General features: G+C 33.0%; 2 protein-coding genes across 2 annotated transcripts in view; one reads left to right on the top strand and one right to left on the bottom strand.

The window, feature by feature from the left end:
- Positions 1 to 3,369, bottom strand: part of LOC111703317 (uncharacterized) — a 4,640-nt gene extending 1,271 nt beyond the window's left edge. Inside the window, exons 1-7 of the mRNA XM_023475224.1 lie at positions 3,291 to 3,369; positions 1,949 to 2,033; positions 1,501 to 1,539; positions 557 to 589; positions 243 to 281; positions 127 to 165; positions 11 to 49 (exon numbers count right to left, since the gene is read on the bottom strand). Of these exons, the coding sequence (XP_023330992.1) occupies positions 11 to 49; positions 127 to 165; positions 243 to 281; positions 557 to 589; positions 1,501 to 1,539; positions 1,949 to 2,033; positions 3,291 to 3,332 (316 nt within the window). The 5' untranslated portion in view covers positions 3,333 to 3,369. The remainder of the gene's footprint in view (positions 1 to 10; positions 50 to 126; positions 166 to 242; positions 282 to 556; positions 590 to 1,500; positions 1,540 to 1,948; positions 2,034 to 3,290) is intronic.
- Positions 3,370 to 5,277: 1,908 nt separating this feature from the next.
- Positions 5,278 to 8,911, top strand: LOC111703331 (venom allergen 5). The gene is made up of 5 exons (XM_023475236.1): positions 5,278 to 5,356; positions 7,067 to 7,160; positions 7,571 to 7,603; positions 7,944 to 7,970; positions 8,150 to 8,911. The coding sequence occupies exons 1-5, from the start codon at positions 5,315 to 5,317 to the stop codon at positions 8,842 to 8,844; spliced, it is 891 nt and encodes a 296-aa protein (XP_023331004.1). The 5' UTR covers positions 5,278 to 5,314; the 3' UTR covers positions 8,845 to 8,911.
- Positions 8,912 to 18,251: the final 9,340 nt, after the last annotated feature.

The raw sequence follows: 18,251 nt of genomic DNA, 5'->3' as shown, positions 1-18,251 counted from the left end.
ATATAAATACCTGGAGTGAAATAATCACCTCTGTTTCTCTCCATATCCTCTATGAGAACAAAAATTATTTAATAATTAGTTCCTCCTTTTAATTAAAATATAAATTTAAATCTGAGATATAAATACCTGGAGTGAAATAATCACCTCTGTTTCTCTCCATATCCTCTATGAGAACAAAAATTATTTAATAATTAGTTCCTCCTTTTAATTAAAATATAAATTTAAATCTGAGATATAAATACCTGGAGTGAAATAATCGCCACTGTTTCTCTCCATGTCCTCTATGAGAACAAAAATTATTCAAAAAGGAAATGAGTCTTTGTCACAAGCTCTGATTTTCTAATCACTATATCTTTGGAACCAAATGTTGTAGACCTTAGATATTTCAAACTATGAATTCTGTTAAATCAAATAATCAGAGTTTGAAATATCAAAGGTTTAAAACATCGGGTTCTAAAGATATTGGGGTTTAAATATTTGATTTTGTTACAAAGATTCAATTCCTTAGTTCCTCCTTTTCATTAAAATAAAAATATAAAATCTGAGATTTAAATACCTGGGGTGAAATAATCGCCTCTATTATTACTTCCTACAAAACAATCTTTTAAATAATAAAGTTTTTTGCTCATATATATATATATGCGTTGTTCAAAGAATTTTGACTACTATTATAGTCGTGAGGCTTGAAACATTATGTTTAGTATAATTCTTTTTTAATAAAATGTGAGGTTTAAATACTGAAATATATACATATACATATATATACATATATATGTATATGTTAGCTATGGCTGGATTAAAATGGAATATGTTTATTAATAAGCTCTATGGGTTTTCCGGAGATGACATTCAAAAGTGTTTTTGAAATTCCAGGGGCAATGTCTAGCACTTGTACTAGTTATTCAGAAACAGCTAAACTCTTAATATTGTTTTCTTTTATTACATTTTTTTGAATACACAGAGGCCTATAAGTGTGCACTAAAGCATATACTGGTAACCAGGCAGTATCTATGAAGACCCTGCAATATATACACCAGTTCTAAAATCGTCTTCTTGGGCTCAAACTTCTGCATGAGTGCCAATTGGCCATGTTCGACTTTATCATTATTCAGTAAAATAGACAATAGAAAAAAATAAACATTGACTAGGAACTGCCATATCTAATACGTCAAAGTTGTGCACTGCATTGGGAGGAGATTAAAACAAAGAATCCAGGGGCAAAATATCAATTATGTGTGGTGTATGGGGACTTCTCTATAAAAATGAATTTTTATTTTTCAAAACCAATAAACTTTCATTTTAAAATGTATGTATTTCATAAAAAAGATACAGTTGACAACAATTGTAAATGATAGTTAATAAATGTAAATGTCCTAGTATACGATTTTTGGACCCCCCCCCAGCCCTCTAGGAAATTACCAAACTACAAATAAAAAAAATCCTTACCTATTTTTAATTTAAGAAATGATTCTTTTAAAAATTATCGGTGAGTTTGCATACCTTCATTTGTATATCCCCTTCTGTTATTTTCCCCTTTGTCTGAAACAGATCGAATGTATTAAAGATGATCAATTTGTACATTTTACTATTGATATAAAAGAAAATCAGTTTCAATGGTATTAAAAGTGAAAGAAATCCAATTTGTAAGTTGAATTATCTAGGTAATAAAACAAGACATTCGTATATGTATATGTTGCCTATAGCCGGCCAAAAGGCTTGACTGAAGGGGCTGAAACATTTTGTGGACACTCATGGGCGGCCGGGGGGTGTTATAGGCTAAAAGAATCGAACGTTTTTTTTTCTCAACATTTTTTTCCATAGGCAACGTCGGGCGGTTTAGCTAGTTTTTTATATTTCTTTGTTTTGAATTAGATTTTATTGTTAAACATCGCAACAGTTTTAGAAGCAAGACTACAAACTTCAAAATTTGGAGACAAAATATTCTTACCTTCAGTAGATTCCTCAGATTCATCAAGATGGAAGTGAACATTAATTGTATCCAAAGGTTTAGGAGCAGGTTCACAAATGCAAACCTTAAAAAGAAGATTTAAATCAGTTGTTTTGAGCTCATCAGGGCACACTAAACTAAGCTAGTGGGGTAGGTAAAATAAGCCTATGACAGGCAGGGTACTGTAAAAGGTCTGGCCGGGCCATCAATGTTGACACAGAGCCAGCATAGGATAGAGTCAGGCCTGTACTTGCCAAGCATCACTAAGGCTGGTACAAGCAGTCGATCCGGTTAGAATTCAAATTGACCCTAATCTACACTGAGAGAAGTCAAGAATTTGCCAGAGAAATATTCAGTTCATTAATGCTGAAGTCAGAATTCTTGTGTTTTAAAATTCAGGATCATGCATTGAACTCCATATGCAGACCTATAGATTAATTGTTTTCCTCTTTGAATTCCAGTGGTAGTCATGCCCTGCAGAGATAAGTTCAATTGAGGGATTAAGCATTTTTGGAATAAGAATAATTTTGTCTTATTTTAAAAAAATTCCTCTGTTCTTTTAAGCAAATTCATTTTTGCAAAATTCTATAAAAATTTAGATGATAGGAGCTGCAAATATTTTGTTTTACTAGATCTCCATTTTCTTGAATTTTGAAAAGGAAAGAATTTTTTTTGTGATTCCGCGATTCTTGTCGAGCTTGCAAGTTCCAGTACTAGCCTTAACAAGAGGCCTGGGTTTCTTTTCTTCTAAATTCTGTATTGAGTATTCTGTTATTGGGTGTCCTGTTGCACTGCTGACACATGTTCTTGGTAGTTGTCCCTTTCCACCATATTCTCTGACTAGGGTGGAAGGAAATGCAGGGGGGAGCATCCCCTTCAACTCCAGACTTGTCTTTTTCCTCCTTGTTTTCTTTCTTCTTTTCTGCTCAATATCTCCTCTCCGAGTCCTACGAGTGGGTCTTGGTGACATCAAGTTATAGAACGGTAAAGGATAAGAATTAAGGAGTGTTTAGAAAGAAGGGCAGTGAGTAATTTTTATAGAGAATTCCGTCAACAGTAGTCCAGCAGCCAGCAGAGTATAAATGGGTATCATTGTCCAATGTGCATGGCTCACTAGCTTTTATGGATTTTTCACTTTTGAATTTTTCTTTTAAAACCTAATTAAACTGTATGATTGACAGGCTTTAAACAACAAACATTTTTTTGTATTTCTTGGTATTTTCTACCTGCAGTAAACAAAGTCGAAATAAAAAACATTTCATCATGTCTTACTTTTGAACATTGCAAACTTTTAAGCTTTATATGAAGCCAAAGTTAGAAAAGAAGTTTGATATTAATGAACCTGTAGGAAACCAGCAAGGAATATGATTTGAACAAACACCATTTTTGAACTAAAATAATCTGAAGTACCAAGTTTAAACATCAAGTTTTATCACAAAAATCAGTTGATAATTAAAAACACTTTAATTAGGCTGGGAAAAAAATTTAAGTGATTTCATTGTTTTTAATTTTTGAAACTTTAACAATAAACATGAATATTAAAAGCAGAGCAATGTTAGAAAATAAAAAAACTCGAAGCACAAATTATATTTACTTGGAGCAAAAAGCAACTTATGCAGATGTGACAATTGTGTTATATTCTAAAATTGTACATATGCTTTTTAAGTTTTTAAATCACACCTATATGAATTTGATACAGGATAACCAGATAACCAGGATAACCAGTCGATTTTTAGATTCTTATTGTTACTCTTTAAGCATTTAAACTATCAAGAAAGAACGAAAAAAGCTTTTTTTGCGCAATTAATTGTTGCAGCTATGGTTTTTGCAAAATTTTTTTGGAAAAATTTTGTAAAACCAATTTTCCCATTTTTTCACGTAATTTGTTTTCGCTATTTCAGGTTTCTGTTCGCAAGCTTATTTTAGAACTTAACTTTTTGTTTCTTAAACTTACTTCTTGTTAACGATATCTATTTATTAACGGAAATATTTTAGGAATTGTTAAAAGTACCATTTATAAGTTGTATAAAGGGCTGTAAGCGATAACATTTTAATTGACTATCCATTGCAAAGATGGCAATTGCCAATTCACAATGGTACCCTTGAAACTTTTATGTGATCAATAATATGGAAGATATGCAAACTTAATTCATGTTCATTGCAATCTGAGCTTAACTGGTTACTGAACTGACCTATATGGCCCTAGTTTGTACTGCCATGCCCTGTACACCAACTACACTGGCAGACAACGGCAGGTTGACCCAGTAGATCCAGTTCTGTTGGCAGGGCAAGCTAGTGCAGGTCTGACTTTAAGCTGCATCTAGGAGGAAATTACAATCACCAAAGCAGCAATTTTGCGTGTAAGGGTGTAGAAAATGCCCTACTCCTAAAGGTTTCCCAAACTGTATCTAACCAGTTACAACTCAGTTTCATTTTACTATCAATGTCAAAACCTGGATATGTTCTTGTGAACTATCAATGCCAAACATAGCTAGCTATTAACAATGTAGATAATTAATAATATACAACATTATTAACATAATTAGGGTATACAGATCTGGTGTTATGCGATGTTTATTAGAAGGGGAATATATGTTCATTATCAAGGCTGCGCTATTTATCAGGGTCCCTGAAATGGGTAAGGAAAACAATTGTAATAAATACAGTGTCAAGTCCCATAGTTACCTAGATAAAATAAGTTGTAAATTGTCCCTAAACCTAACTGCACTTGTCAGTAAATATGCAAATCCTGTATTTTGATTAACCAAACCCAGATACCTATATAGAACTTTGTCGAAACCATAATGTGATTAGCGTAAAGATTAATTGTTTCTCATTTAGTGAATGAGAAACCCCAGTTTATGAAATCAGTCCAATTGAGACATTGATAGTTGATACGATTTTGTCCGAGTTGAGGCATTGATAGTGTACAAGATTGTCTCCAAGTTGAGGCATTGATAGTTTATAAGATCGTGTCCGGTTTGACATTGATAGTAAAGTGACATTGAGTTTTACCTGGATTGATACAGGTTAGAGAACATTGAGTTATACCTGGATTGATACGGGTTTGAGAAACCCTTATGGAGTAGGGCGTTTACTACACAAGAACATAAAAATAAAGCTGTTGTTCAACAAGAAGAAGATATTTATTCAGCGAGTTTTCCTGTTTACATTTTTTGCTTTATGTAAATTATCAAACTTGCTGTAAATTCTTCTTAAATGCATGTGAATTGAAAAATGTTTGATATAATTAAATGTTAACAGGCAGAAATGTTTTGATTCCCTGTTTATGTGTTTACATTTTTCTCTGAATTTTATGTTGGGAGTAATTGTTTAATCCTAATATTTCACTTATTTCAGTTCAACATGGGATCTGTTCGAATTGTTTTCCTTGCTCTTTTCTTGCAGGTTTAATCTATCTATAAATTTGGCTTGTCTGTCTGTTTGTCTGTTTGTTTGTTTGTTTGTAACCAATAAACTTCAAAACGGCTGAACCGATCGGGCCCAAATTTTTTGTGGGACATCACGTGACCACAGGGAAGGATTATGAATGATCAAAATTTCAAATATTTGTCTCCATCAAAATTCGATCTTCATTAAATTTTTGAAAATTTTGAAAATCTACGAAATTTTTTGTGAAAATCCGCAAATTATTTTTGTTTTGTTTTACGATGTACACAAAGAGAACATGTTCACAATTAATTTAGAAGATGGGCGCAAAGCGCCCTATAAGGCTAGTATTAATATACTTTTTTTAAATTAAACTTTAAGAATGTGAATAATTAAGGCCAGCATTAAAGGTAGAAAAAGCCCTCTGAACCCCTCCTCTCTTAGTACTGAAACTTATAATTTAAAAAAAACTGAAGTGAGTCGAAAGGAACTGGAACACTTGCCAAAAATTCTAATTTTTGCAACTTGGTGTTGCAGGCCTTAAGATATTTAACATATAGACAAAAATATATTACGGATAAAAAGTTTTTGGGAAGTGTTAAGTTTGTTTCTTCTATTCTCATTTAATTAAGGATAAAACCTGAAAAGTTTGATACTTTTGTGGATTACAATATTACTTTAATGTTTAATTACAAAATGTAACAAAGTTTTATTAAAAAGTTAAGATATAAGGTTTTTTATAAATGAAATGGTTTCGCACATTCCTTGTACTGCTTAGATCAGTTGACAGTGCATGCCTCTCAGAACTTTGTGCATTTTGCAATAAGGTGCCCAAAATTTTAGGTCCACAGCTCTTGCAAAATAAGATATAATCGCCCCTAAGGTTTCAAAATCTGCTTAGAAAAGGCCAACACATTATCATGTTACATATCAAATTTCTTAGTTTTTGATAAAGAAATTTGATTCAGTTAAAATGTTGAGGTAACAAGAATAAAACAAAATTGTGCATTTTTTGAGATTTTTTACCATTACCTGGTCAAAATTTCAATTTCCTGGGCAATTTAAGAAAATGGTAAATCAAATGATGAAATCAAGAAAAGAATTGTTAAGCTATGTATGGCATTTATACATCAGCAGCGATTTTATCCTATAGCTCTGAAGATATTCAGATTAGTGCTCCCGGTACATATATTATGGAAAAGTGAACGCTACCATGCTACATCTATTAAATTGATCATACGCGGACAGATTTCAGAGGTGTACACATTTTTTGTACTGCAGTGTTCTGTCTTTGGGAGGAAAAGTAAACACAAGACGGATGTCACAGAGCTGGCATGGAATTCAATTTTTACAAAAATAATCTATAAAATATTCTGGTTATAGGAAACTATAATTATGTGAATTTTCAAAATTATTAAAATTAAATTTGTTTAACCTCCTCGGATACTAAACGAACACTGATGCACCCATTCTTGTTTACAAATTTCGCCGAGAGAGAACTGGGTTTAATATGTACGCAGAGTATACGCGACCACAATTAACTTTCCTTGCATTAGTACCTTGGTCACTGTTAAGTCCGGTTCATTTCGTAAACCGGACCGTCATCTAACCAGACAGAGCAGTGTACAGCACATATACAAATTATACCAGACAAAATGGGACGGTGCACCAAATGAGCCAGCCCCTTCTAGGAAAAAGCAGTTTTCATCTGATTTGTAAAAATTTCAGGTGTGCATTGGGGACCCTGCACCCAAACCTCTTGATACTGTAAATGTTCACTTTCATTTAAATGATGATTCTTCAGAGTCTGAATCTATGGAACGTAAGAATTTTGTATTTTTAAACGTTATTTTAATTAATTTGCCCTGAGAGAAAAACTTTAGAATTATGAATATTGAGATCAATGCTTGATCCCCACTATTTATTATTCTCAAGGAGGCTAGTTTAATCTTTAGTTTCTATTATGAAAAGTGTGTAAATCAACCAATAGAGTGGCGTATGCCAAATCCAGAAAAGCCAATTTTGAAATTTTACGCGCCAACTAATAAGAGAACTCTCATTGGTTGGAATCTTGGAGGGATATAAAAAAGAGAGAAAAAGAGAGGATTAAGAAGGAAATTTAAAGTGTCAAAATTGGATTAATCCATCGGGATTAAGTGTATCCAATTCCATAGTTCCCAGCTCTGGACACCAGAAGAAGATTGAAACAGAAATAATTTTTATTTGTTTTAGATGGAGGTAACAGACGCGGTTATACAAATGAAGGTTTGTAAACATTTATAATCTTTATTTGATGAAGATTTTAAAAACTCATTGGAAAATAAATATTTTATGATCTTAATGATAGTTATAAATTTTACCGCCCTTTGACAAACATTAACAACCAATGGGTCCCCCAACAGAGGGATGTTAAGTTACTTTGCGTCCCTTTGGACAATTAAGTAAAAAATACCTCATCTCTGAAGTTTTTGTGAAAAAATTTCCGGGAAATTAAAACTTTTTCTTTATCAAGTGTTCCCTTGACCACTTTTGCCTTGGTCTTGGTGTTAATTAATTCAAATATTGTATGAAGAGAAAACAATTACTTAACATGATTTTGCTGTAGGAAGCAACGATGGAGGTGACTATACAGGTAACTTGATTTTTTAATTAAATGAAAAAATTGAAATCATTTCACATTTTTCATTTATTCAAATTTGTAATCTAAAACTTTATAAAAATCTTGTTTTTGAACACCCCCTATAAATAAATCATAAAAGAAAAGCAAAAAAATCTTTTCACTAGATATACAATGTCTAAATTATTTTTCAGAAACGGAAAATAGAATGAATAGAAGAATAAATAGAATGAACAGAATGAATAGAATGAATAGAATGTTTGAATTTGGATTCTCTGAAGGACAACAGTGTAACCCTATTCATAATGGACTCTCTCAGTCTGACAAGGATGCTATACTAGCTAAACACAATGAATTGAGAAGCAAGGTTGCTAATGGAAAACAATCTGGACAGCCCCCAGCCGCTAATATGAAAAAGATGGTCTGGAATGATAAATTAGCTAAAGAAGCTCAAAAGATTGCCAGCACATGTGTTTATGAACATAAAGATGTAACTGTTGGTGGAGCAGAGGCTGGGCAAAATCTTGCTGTTTCATCAACCTCAGAATCAGTAGGGAAATCAGATCTTAAACCATTCTGGGAATCTGAGGTTCAAAGCTGGTATGATGAGGTTACAGAGAACAATTTCAACAGCAGGAATATTAAGCCATTTTATTATGACCCCAATACTGGTCACTACACACAAGTTGTTTGGGCAGAAAGTTCCGAAGTTGGATGTGGAGGTGTGTTCTATGAAGAACCAAGAAAGAACAATGGATTGACAATGTACAGTGCATATCTTGTTTGCAACTACTTAGAGGCTGGTAATATGAGGGATGGATCCATGTATAAGGTTGGTAAGGCATGTAGTGCTTGCTCAGGCTCATGCAGTAATGGGCTTTGTGCTTAGCTAGAAATTATAAAAATTTAGAAAATGTAAACAAATAAATATTTATGAAATGAATAATACATTTTTATTTGTTGAATTTAAATTGTTAAAATAAATGTCATTTAGAGTTTTTGAGCTGGAATCGGAGTTGAGTTTTTTTTCACAGACTCTGATATTCTTATCCTTATATCTTTGCATTAGAATGTAGGAAACCTTAGATATTTCAAACTATGAATCATTTTAGATCAAATAATGATTGTTTGAAATATTAAAGGTTTACACAATCAGGTTGAAAAGATATGGCAAAAACTCAGTTCCTGTTCTCTGTCTAAATAAAATCATTGTACTTGCTTCGGTTGATAGTTTTGTAACTAGCAATCATGACTTTTATTCAAAAAATTAAAACTCTTTATTAACATTTATTTTTGAATTTGAATTTTAGCAACATTTTTTAAAGAGCAGTGCATTTATTCTAAGGTTGTTGTATCTTTTTTTAGCTGATCACACATCTGCTTTCTGTTCCTCTTTTGTAGATCTACATATTCTAATCCCTTCTAGACAAAGGAGATATGCATTTTGACACATATTCTGCTTTTGTTTCTACCTAAAATTACAAATATTTCCCAGAGCTGCAGTTAGCTCTCTTTTTGGCAGTTTATTTTTACTGTTTGGAGTGGATATTTTTAACAAAAGATTTCTTGATTCTAGTAAGATTCATCTTGGACATGATACACTTGTACATGGAACTGACATCTTGATGCTTACACTGACATAGAACCAGATTCAATCCAAAGAATTTGCGTCCAACAGGTTCGGATGCTTAATAACAGCTAACCAGGCTTGTTCGGATACTAACAGCTAACCAGGCTTGTTGTTCAGGGTTCGGATACTAACAGCTAACCAGGCTTGTTGTTCAGGGTAATACATTCGTTGAAAGTTGAATGCAGGCTTTCAATGTTGATTGTAGTTCTGTTTTTTTTTTCTTTTCCATTTGTGTGCAGACACCCCTGGCTAAAGTTCTCTAGTTAGCCAGTTTCTCTCTCTCACCCTGTATCTCTGAGTACTTTCAGAAGCGCCTAGCAAGACCTAGTTGTTGCTTCTCCGAAAGCTGAATGTACATTTTACACTCAATACTCAAATAGTTCCCTGCACTCCATTAAAAATATAGAGATATATTCACAATGTCTGTCTATTAAGCCAAAATTGTGCATTTATAATACTTAGTAAGTCTGTGGTCTAATTATCTATTTACTTCTCTCCAAAACACTAGATCTTGCATCTTTATTGGCAAATACAACGTTTTTTTTTTGTATTTTTTACGTCATCAGAAAGAAAGAGATTAAACTTAGATTTTCAAAAGTTTGAATATAGATTGATTAAATGATCTAGTAGACTAGTATAATCTTTTCTGATAGAAGTTCAGGAAAAAAACATTGAAAACATGAATGGTTTTAAATTTCAATTATACCAAATCAATTTCTTTTGATTAAATTTTCTTTAAAAAACTATTTGAAAGTAGGTATTTACCCAGCTTTGGATTTGGAGAGAAGGGAGGGGGAAAATCATTTTATATTTCTCAGAAATATAAAATAAACCAAAGCTCTTTTAACTTTCAATCAAAAAGACTTTAAAATTTTTTCACGGTTCAAAGGCTCTTTTCTTATTCATTTAAAAAGGCTTAAACATGTTTTTCAAGATTTACAGATTTTAAATATTTTTATTTGAAAAATATGTGACGGACACAAAATTCTGGGAATATTATGTCCGACCTGGAAATTTCATTTTTCATTTTTAAACTTTAATGATTAATTTTTAGTAATCTGGACAGAGCTGAGTTCCCAATTCAAATTATGAATTCAGCTAGATCAAAGAATAATTCAAAGTATCAAAGATTTACACTATCAGGTTCCAAAGATAAAGGACATGGAAAATTCGAGTTGGTGGCAATGACTTATTTTATTTATGTCACATTACTCATACAACATTGTGACCTTGTAGCTCCCTTGAAAACATTTGAAGATTTCAATAACAAGAAATTTACTTACTTATGCATGTATTGGTGTATGTATTTGTGTATTGGTTTATGTACGTATGTATTTATGCATGTTATGATTTTGTCACTTGTTCCTTTGGGTATTCTCGCATATCCGAGAAAATTTCACACAAAAATCCACAATTCAATATTTTCAGTGCACCCAGCAAATTATTGAAAATGATCAAATTCCCTAAATTCGGCCAAGTCATTTTTTCTGATATTGTGCATCTATATATATATATCTATATGTATAAAGTTGTAATCTCTATTTGTTTGTCTGTTTGCTTGTTTGTCCGATCATAAATCAGGAACCACTGGACCGATTTGCCTCAAATTTTAATTGGGGAATTGGGGAACTCGGGAGAACCACGGGAATGCTCTAAGCTAGGTATAGTTTGGTATGAGTACCCTGGGCAACACTGGGTTCTAAAGCTAGTATATCATAAGACTGTTGAATACTTTTCATGATTTATGTAATATATGTAGAAATATGTATTCAAAGAATTAAACATTAAACTATCACAGTAAAAGATATAAATCTGTGGGCAGGAAATAGGGCGGTACATTTAGACATATCCAGGCTATAATTCATAACTGAGATTTCTTCGTGTTAGAAGGCGTGTTTATAGCCTTTCCGTGTCAGGCGCAGGGGGGGGGGGGGGAGCCAACCACCACGATTTGAATATTTTTTGCATTTTTCGCTTATAAATCAAAAATAAATGTATTTTGAAAATTTCTGTTTGCATTCTTCTCAAACATTTCACTGGTGTCTAATAATTCTGATATTATATAAATATCATATGCTCTTACAGCAGTCAACAATATTCTCAAACTTAACATTTCTTTACATTTTTTATTTGTTATAATGTTTTTATGACTCATCAACGATGACAGACTGGTCCATATTTATCTAGCTACACAACCGTTTGTAAATGTTAAATACTTTGTTTCATGTTTGCCAGCTGAATTTTAATCATGAATATTAATATATATTTTCTAGAAGAGACAGAATATCAATATTTTATTCGAATAGTTGAAAACTTTGTTTGACATAGAACATTCTAGATTTTCCAGTAAAAAATGTGACGTCATCTGTGTTAAGTTCACACAGTACGCTCCTGGACACTACAATTTCACGGCTTTTTATACAGTATTTAAGAGATTTCTACGCTGAAATCTGTGTCTTTGATGATCAGTCAAAAGTTGAAAGGGTATCGTTGTGAATCTAGGATGTTCCTTTTTATTTACTTATTAGAAAGTTTATTTTTCGAAATTTTGTTTTAATGACTGACTTGTAAATTTGGTTTTATTATGTTTGTTATTGCAGAAAACATTAATGTTTTTCCATTAAACTTTAACCTTAGTTTAACCTAGAAATAAAGAGAATAGAATATATTAGCGTGGAATTTACTAGAAAGAAGTGTAAAACAGCCATTTTGTTGTGTTAACAAGCTGCAGGTGTACTTCACATATTTGTGCTTTATAACCTTTTGGGCCCTTAAATATCATTTTATAGAAAATTTAAAATTAATATTAAAAGAAAACCAAATTATGAAATAAGCTGGTTGCATAATTGACCAATGATCATTTCACATAGACTCTTTGCTTTTCACTTTACAATTTGATGATTTTCCGTTATAACTATAAATCAAATGATGTTTTTATTCACTTAATTCATCTTATAAAGTTTATTTAACAGCTTTAAAAAAAATTGAAATTGAAATGGATAGCCTACGGAACATACTGTATGAGTGTGCTTTGCTGCATATAATTTGTGAACATTTGCATGATTTCTACACTTTGAACTCCCCTTCAGGCTGAAAGGGACTGACAAAATTCATACCGAGGGATTGTTTAAATTCCACTCTAATATATATTCTATTCTCTTTGCCTAGAAATAATTGGAAACATGTCGAACACCAATAATTGGAAACATGTTGAACACCAGTATACAAACAAAAAATAACCTCGTTAAAATACCTGTTGGTAAACAATTAAATTAATAAGATTTTAAAAAGTTTCATGAAGTAAGGAAAAAAGAAAATAAAGAAAACTCTAAAAGAGAGAAAAGAATTGAAAAACAGATTTTTAGACAGTTTTTAAATGTTGATCTAATCAGGGGCGAAAAATGTAGAGGCTGAGGGTCATAAAAAACCCACTCTTTATGTGTTCTCCTGTACGCCCCTGATTCGAATACCCACAAAGGACGAGATATCAAAAACGACTGTTCGGATTTTATACTGTTTGTTTCCTTATATTCATGAATCCCTGCAAACATGAATTTCAAGTCGTCTATACAGTCTTATCCTTTTTCAGGTAACCGTATGCAAATACTTCCTTTAAAGTAAGAAAAGAGGAGCTAATTAAGTAACAAAAGAGGCGTAATTAAGTATATGGAAGGAAAGATTTGTGGCAACTTGCACTCAAAGATTTAACTACGGGAGGGGGGGGGGGGAATGGGAGAGTAAAATCGGGAGGGGGGGGGGGAAAATTGTTGACCATTTATCTTCCATTGTTATTGTAAATGCCCTCCTCCCCCCCTGGATTCAATATATAGAAGTCCACTGCATGGTAACTTGAACGACCGTAGTTTAAATGAGTTGAATTGTCCCAAAACTATAACACACTGTACTGTCCTTTAATTATACATTTACTCTATTTATTTCAATAACAACAAAAACAGCACAAGCGCGGCAACAAACCTTCAACAAAATCATTTAAGCATCGTAATTTTCACAAACAAGGGAATTGAGCTCAAGTTTTTTAATCCGTACTATAAACATGATAAACCTTCGATATTTAAAAAATGAAAGATTTGGTCTAATAGAATTGATAGTTTATCTAAGATCTCCGACATTGGGTTGCGAAGATATTGGGATTTGAAAATCAGAGTTTGTTGCACTCTGACGCCTTCCTTTTGATTCGTCACCACAAGTAAGCAAGTATGTAAGTAAATCTAAGCTGTATTCACAAAAAGTACCTTCATACATCTATATCTGCGCAACAATGATGGTTTTCCTATTTAAAAAGTGTTAAATTCTGTCAATTTCATCAATATTCTCTTCTGCAGAAATCATTATTAAAGACAAACCTAATAGAAAACTAAAATATACAAACAATGATTAAAATTGTTGCTTTGTAATTCGGAAATGACTTATGATTTCAAAAAAATGAAAAAAGCAAATGTATCCGGTTAAATAACATTTTTTAATGTAATCTTGTTATTTTTAACACTATCTGCAATTCAACAAAAAGGTCGTCGTTGAACACAATATAAGATTTAATTCTTACATGTGAAAAGATAAAGGTGAAATGATCATGGATGACCCCGTAGAAAAATTAAAAGGAAATTTTTCATGTCATTTCTCTTAATTCGCTGGCATCTGGGAAACATTAATTCATTTGTTAAATAAACATTGCTTTTGTGAATATCTGCATTCTACACTCAACACTACCCCGCAGTAGAAATAATACTAAAAACAGATTTAATTCGTTAAATACAGAAAAAGTGTTTATTTTTTCGATCTTTATTCATGACAACCAACTCGAATTTTCTTTGTCCTTTGTCTTTGCAACCTGATGGTGCAAACCTTTGACATTTTGAATTATTCTTTGATCTTACTGAATTCATAATTTGATATATCTAAGGTTTACGACATTGGGTTGCAAAGATATATAGATAAGAAAACAGAGTTTGTGGCAAAGACTTCTTTCCCCCCCCCAAAAAAAAAAAAATATTAAAGACTAATTACTCCTATTTTTGAAGAGGAGGGATGTCTCCCAATTTTAAATGTACATAACAAAAGAGTTACTCAAAACTATTAATGTTTTTATATATATTACAGAAACTTCTATATAGAATATATGAAATGATTTTAATCAAAATTCTAAAATAATATTGTTTTAACACAATGTTAAGACAATCTCCATTTCTGAGAAAAATCATTATTATTCCAACGTTTACGATTTTATGTGTCTTAAAAAAAATATCGATAATTGGTACCCATCATATTACCCAAATATGTGAACATTCTCTTTAAAATATTTTTCACACTTTCCACCTGGAAGTAAGGAATTCGTCACAATATTTTATCTGTCCCCTTGGTCAGTATATTGAGTACAGACTTCTCATCTTTGTTTGAATTATCTCTATTTGACCAGTATCAGTTAAGTACAGTTGGCGATTCTCAAAATTCATTGAATTTGACTCAAATTTGGTCAATATGACGGATATGCAGGGATAAGCTTGAATTTGACAGATGAGAGTAAAATATTTTAACTGGCGGGAATCCACGAGCTAAATGGAATTGATATCGTAATTCCAAGTAGAACTGTAAGTGTAGTTTTTAGATACCCCCCCCCCCGGCAAAGAGGAAAATGTCTGATTTACAACGGTACCCTTGTAACGTTTGACTATTAACATATCGAAATCCGCTTAAATTCCTTAAAACACGCCTGTACGCTGTGTATAGAGTAACCTCAACGCAGCTGATCTGTTACTTATGCAACTCAAAGTACAGAGTACCGATTGTATTACGTTAAACGTGATTTTCAAACATTCAAAAGTAAATTTTTATTTTCTGTCAATATATATTAGCTTGAAAACTAAGTGTTTAGCCAATCAAAGCATTTCAGTACATTAATTTGTTTATTTCTCTTGTCGCTTGCGCAACTATCTAAGAATGCCGCACACCACACACAATTTTCGAAATCCGTTGAAAACGTTTTATAAAAAATAAAATATTATAAAATATAAACTCTATATGAATATATATATAGAGAGCTTTCCAATGATGTATCATTTGTCATATTTGGATATCAAACATGGGATTTAGAGGGGGGGGGGGGTCAAATTGCCCCCCCCCCCAGCATATCCTGATTTTCAAGTACCCCAGCTGAGATAGGGTTAAAGTACCTTTAATTTGAGGGAGCGTATATTGACCCAATTTACTCCCAATATATAAGGGTAAAAGGTATGTAAGGATGACTATACATCATATATAGTTGATAGTAAAAAGTTGTTGATGTGTGACCCGAATTATATTTCATATCTGATATATATCATTAGGCACAATTAGAAGGGGATACATCAATTGATGTACTGAATATCTATAATGTACAAATTGATTTAAAATTCGGTGATGGTGATGGACCAAACCTCAGGGAGTAAAAAGCTAGCTGAAAGTTAATCTGTTACTTTAAATAAACCGGTGTTTTCCGTGTCTTGTCAGCACTTATTCCTGGTTAGGTGAGGCAATTCTTCACTTATTCCAGGTCAATAAGGCAATTCTGCACTTATTCCAGGATAGGTGAGGCAATTCTGCACTTATTCCAGGTCAATAAGGCAATTCTGCACTTATTTCAGGATAGGTGAGGCAATTCTTCACTTAATCCAGGTCAATAAGGCAATTCTGCACTTATTCCAGGATAGGTGAGGCAATTCTGCACTTATTCCAGGTCAATAAGGCAACTCTGCACTTATTCCAGGATAGGTGAGGCAATTCTGCACTTATTCCAGATCAATAAGGCAATTCTGCACTTATTCCAGGTTAGGTGAGGCAATTCAGCTCTTATTCAAGGTTAGGTGAGGAAATTCTGCACTTTTACAGGTTAGGTGAGGCAATTCAGCACCTATTCCAGGTCAATGAGGCAATTCAGCTCTTATTCAAGGTTAGGTGAGGCAATTCTGCACTTATTCCAGGTCAATAAGGCAATTCAGCTCTTATTCTAGGTTAGGCGAGGAAATTCTGCACTTATTCCAGGTCAATGAGGCAATTCAGCTCTTATTCAAGGTTAGGCGAGGAAATTATGCACTTTTTACAGGTTAGGTGAGGCAATTCAGCACTTATTCCAGGTCAATGAGGCAATTCAGCTCTTATTCCAGGTTAGGTGAGACAATTCAACACTTATTCCAGGTCAATAAGGAAATTCAGCACGTGTTCCAGGTTAGGTGAGACAATTCAACACTTATTCTAGGTCAATGAGGTAATTCAGCACTTATTCCAGGTTAGGTAAGGCAATTCTGCACTTATTCCAGGTCAAAAGGCAATTCAGCACTTATTCCAGGTTAGGTAAGGCAATTCTGCACTTATTCCAGGTCAAAAGGCAATTCAGCACTTCTTCTAGGTCAATGAGGCAATTCAGCACTTATGCAGGTTAGGTGAGACAATTCAACACTTATTCTACGTTAATGAGGCAATTAAGGTTTTATTCCAGATCAATGAGGCAATTCAGCACTTATTCCAGGTCAATGAGGCAATTCAGCTCTTATTCAAGGTTAGGCGAGGAAATTCTGCACTTTTTACAGGTTAGGTGAGGCAATTCAGCACTTATTCCAGGTCAATGAGGCAATTCAGCTCTTATTCCAGGTTAGGTGAGGCAATTCTGCACTTAGTCCAGGTCAATGAGGCAATTCAGCACGTGTTCCAGGTTAGGTGAGACAATTCAACACTTATTCCAGGTCAATGAGGTAATTCAGCACTTATTCCAGGATAGGTAAGGCAATTCTGCACTTATTCCAGGTCAAAAGGCAATTCAGCACTTATTCCAGGTTAGGTAAGGCAATTCTGCACTTATTCCAGGTCAAACTTATTCCAGGTTAGGTAAGGCAATTCTGCATTTATTCCAGGTCAAAAGGCAATTCAGCACTTCTTCTAGGTCAATGAGGCAATTCAGCACTTATGCAGGTTAGGTGAGACAATTCAACACTTATTCTACGTTAATGAGGCAATTCAGGTTTTATTCCAGATCAATGAGGCAATTCAGCACTTGTTCCAAGCTAGGTTAGGCCCTTATGGGGTAGGCAATTTCTGTGCCGAAAATTCTGGCCATCCTTTGTCTTGGCTGAGCTCTGCGGCTAGGCCAGAAACAAATTCAATAGTAACATGAATATATCTATTTAACAATTTTTTATAGATACTAGGCTTCGCACCAATGTTCTATTTCAATTGTGAACATGTTCTCGTTGTGTACATTGTGAAAAAAAAAAAAAAATTTCGCGGATTTAAAAAAAAATTGGTGGATTTTTAAAATTTTTAAAAATAGAATTTTGTTATAAGGCCCTATCAGTTCAGCCGTTTTGACTTTATATATAAACGGACAGACAAAGAAAACAGACAGACAAGCAAAGAATATATAAAGATAAAATCACGAAACCTTGCACAAAAAGAGGCATTTCTTATTGTTTTTCCATTCCTGGTTGCAAATTAATTAAATCTTAAGTTTCCTAGCAAACTTCACATTGTACGAAAGGTAGGGCTAGGCACGTTTCAATTTGTCTAGTCTAGTCGTTTCGATAATAGTTAGTTCCAACCGTTAGAAAAGAAAAAATTCAGATAGCCGTTAGTTTTCAAGTTAAAAACGGAACGATCGTTTCGTTAACGATATCTTCCGT

Source organism: Eurytemora carolleeae, unplaced genomic scaffold, assembly GCF_000591075.1.
Source record: "Eurytemora carolleeae unplaced genomic scaffold, Eaff_2.0 scaffold535, whole genome shotgun sequence".
Taxonomy (NCBI): Eukaryota; Metazoa; Arthropoda; class Copepoda; order Calanoida; family Temoridae; genus Eurytemora; species Eurytemora carolleeae.
Note: the sequence above shows the minus strand (reverse complement) of the source record. Positions and strands in the feature narration are given on the sequence as shown.

What these genes read in the sequence shown, in the direction of transcription:
- LOC111703331 (XM_023475236.1), top strand. Translation starts at nt 5,315, where the DNA reads ATGGGATCTGTTCGAATTGTTTTCCTTGCTCTTTTCTTGCAG. An exon ending in AGAGTCTGAATCTATGGAAC is followed by an intron (nt 7,161 to 7,570) that starts GTAAGAATTTTG and finishes TATTTGTTTTAG; the next exon opens with ATGGAGGTAACAGACGCGGT. An exon ending in ACGCGGTTATACAAATGAAG is followed by an intron (nt 7,604 to 7,943) that starts GTTTGTAAACAT and finishes ATTTTGCTGTAG; the next exon opens with GAAGCAACGATGGAGGTGAC.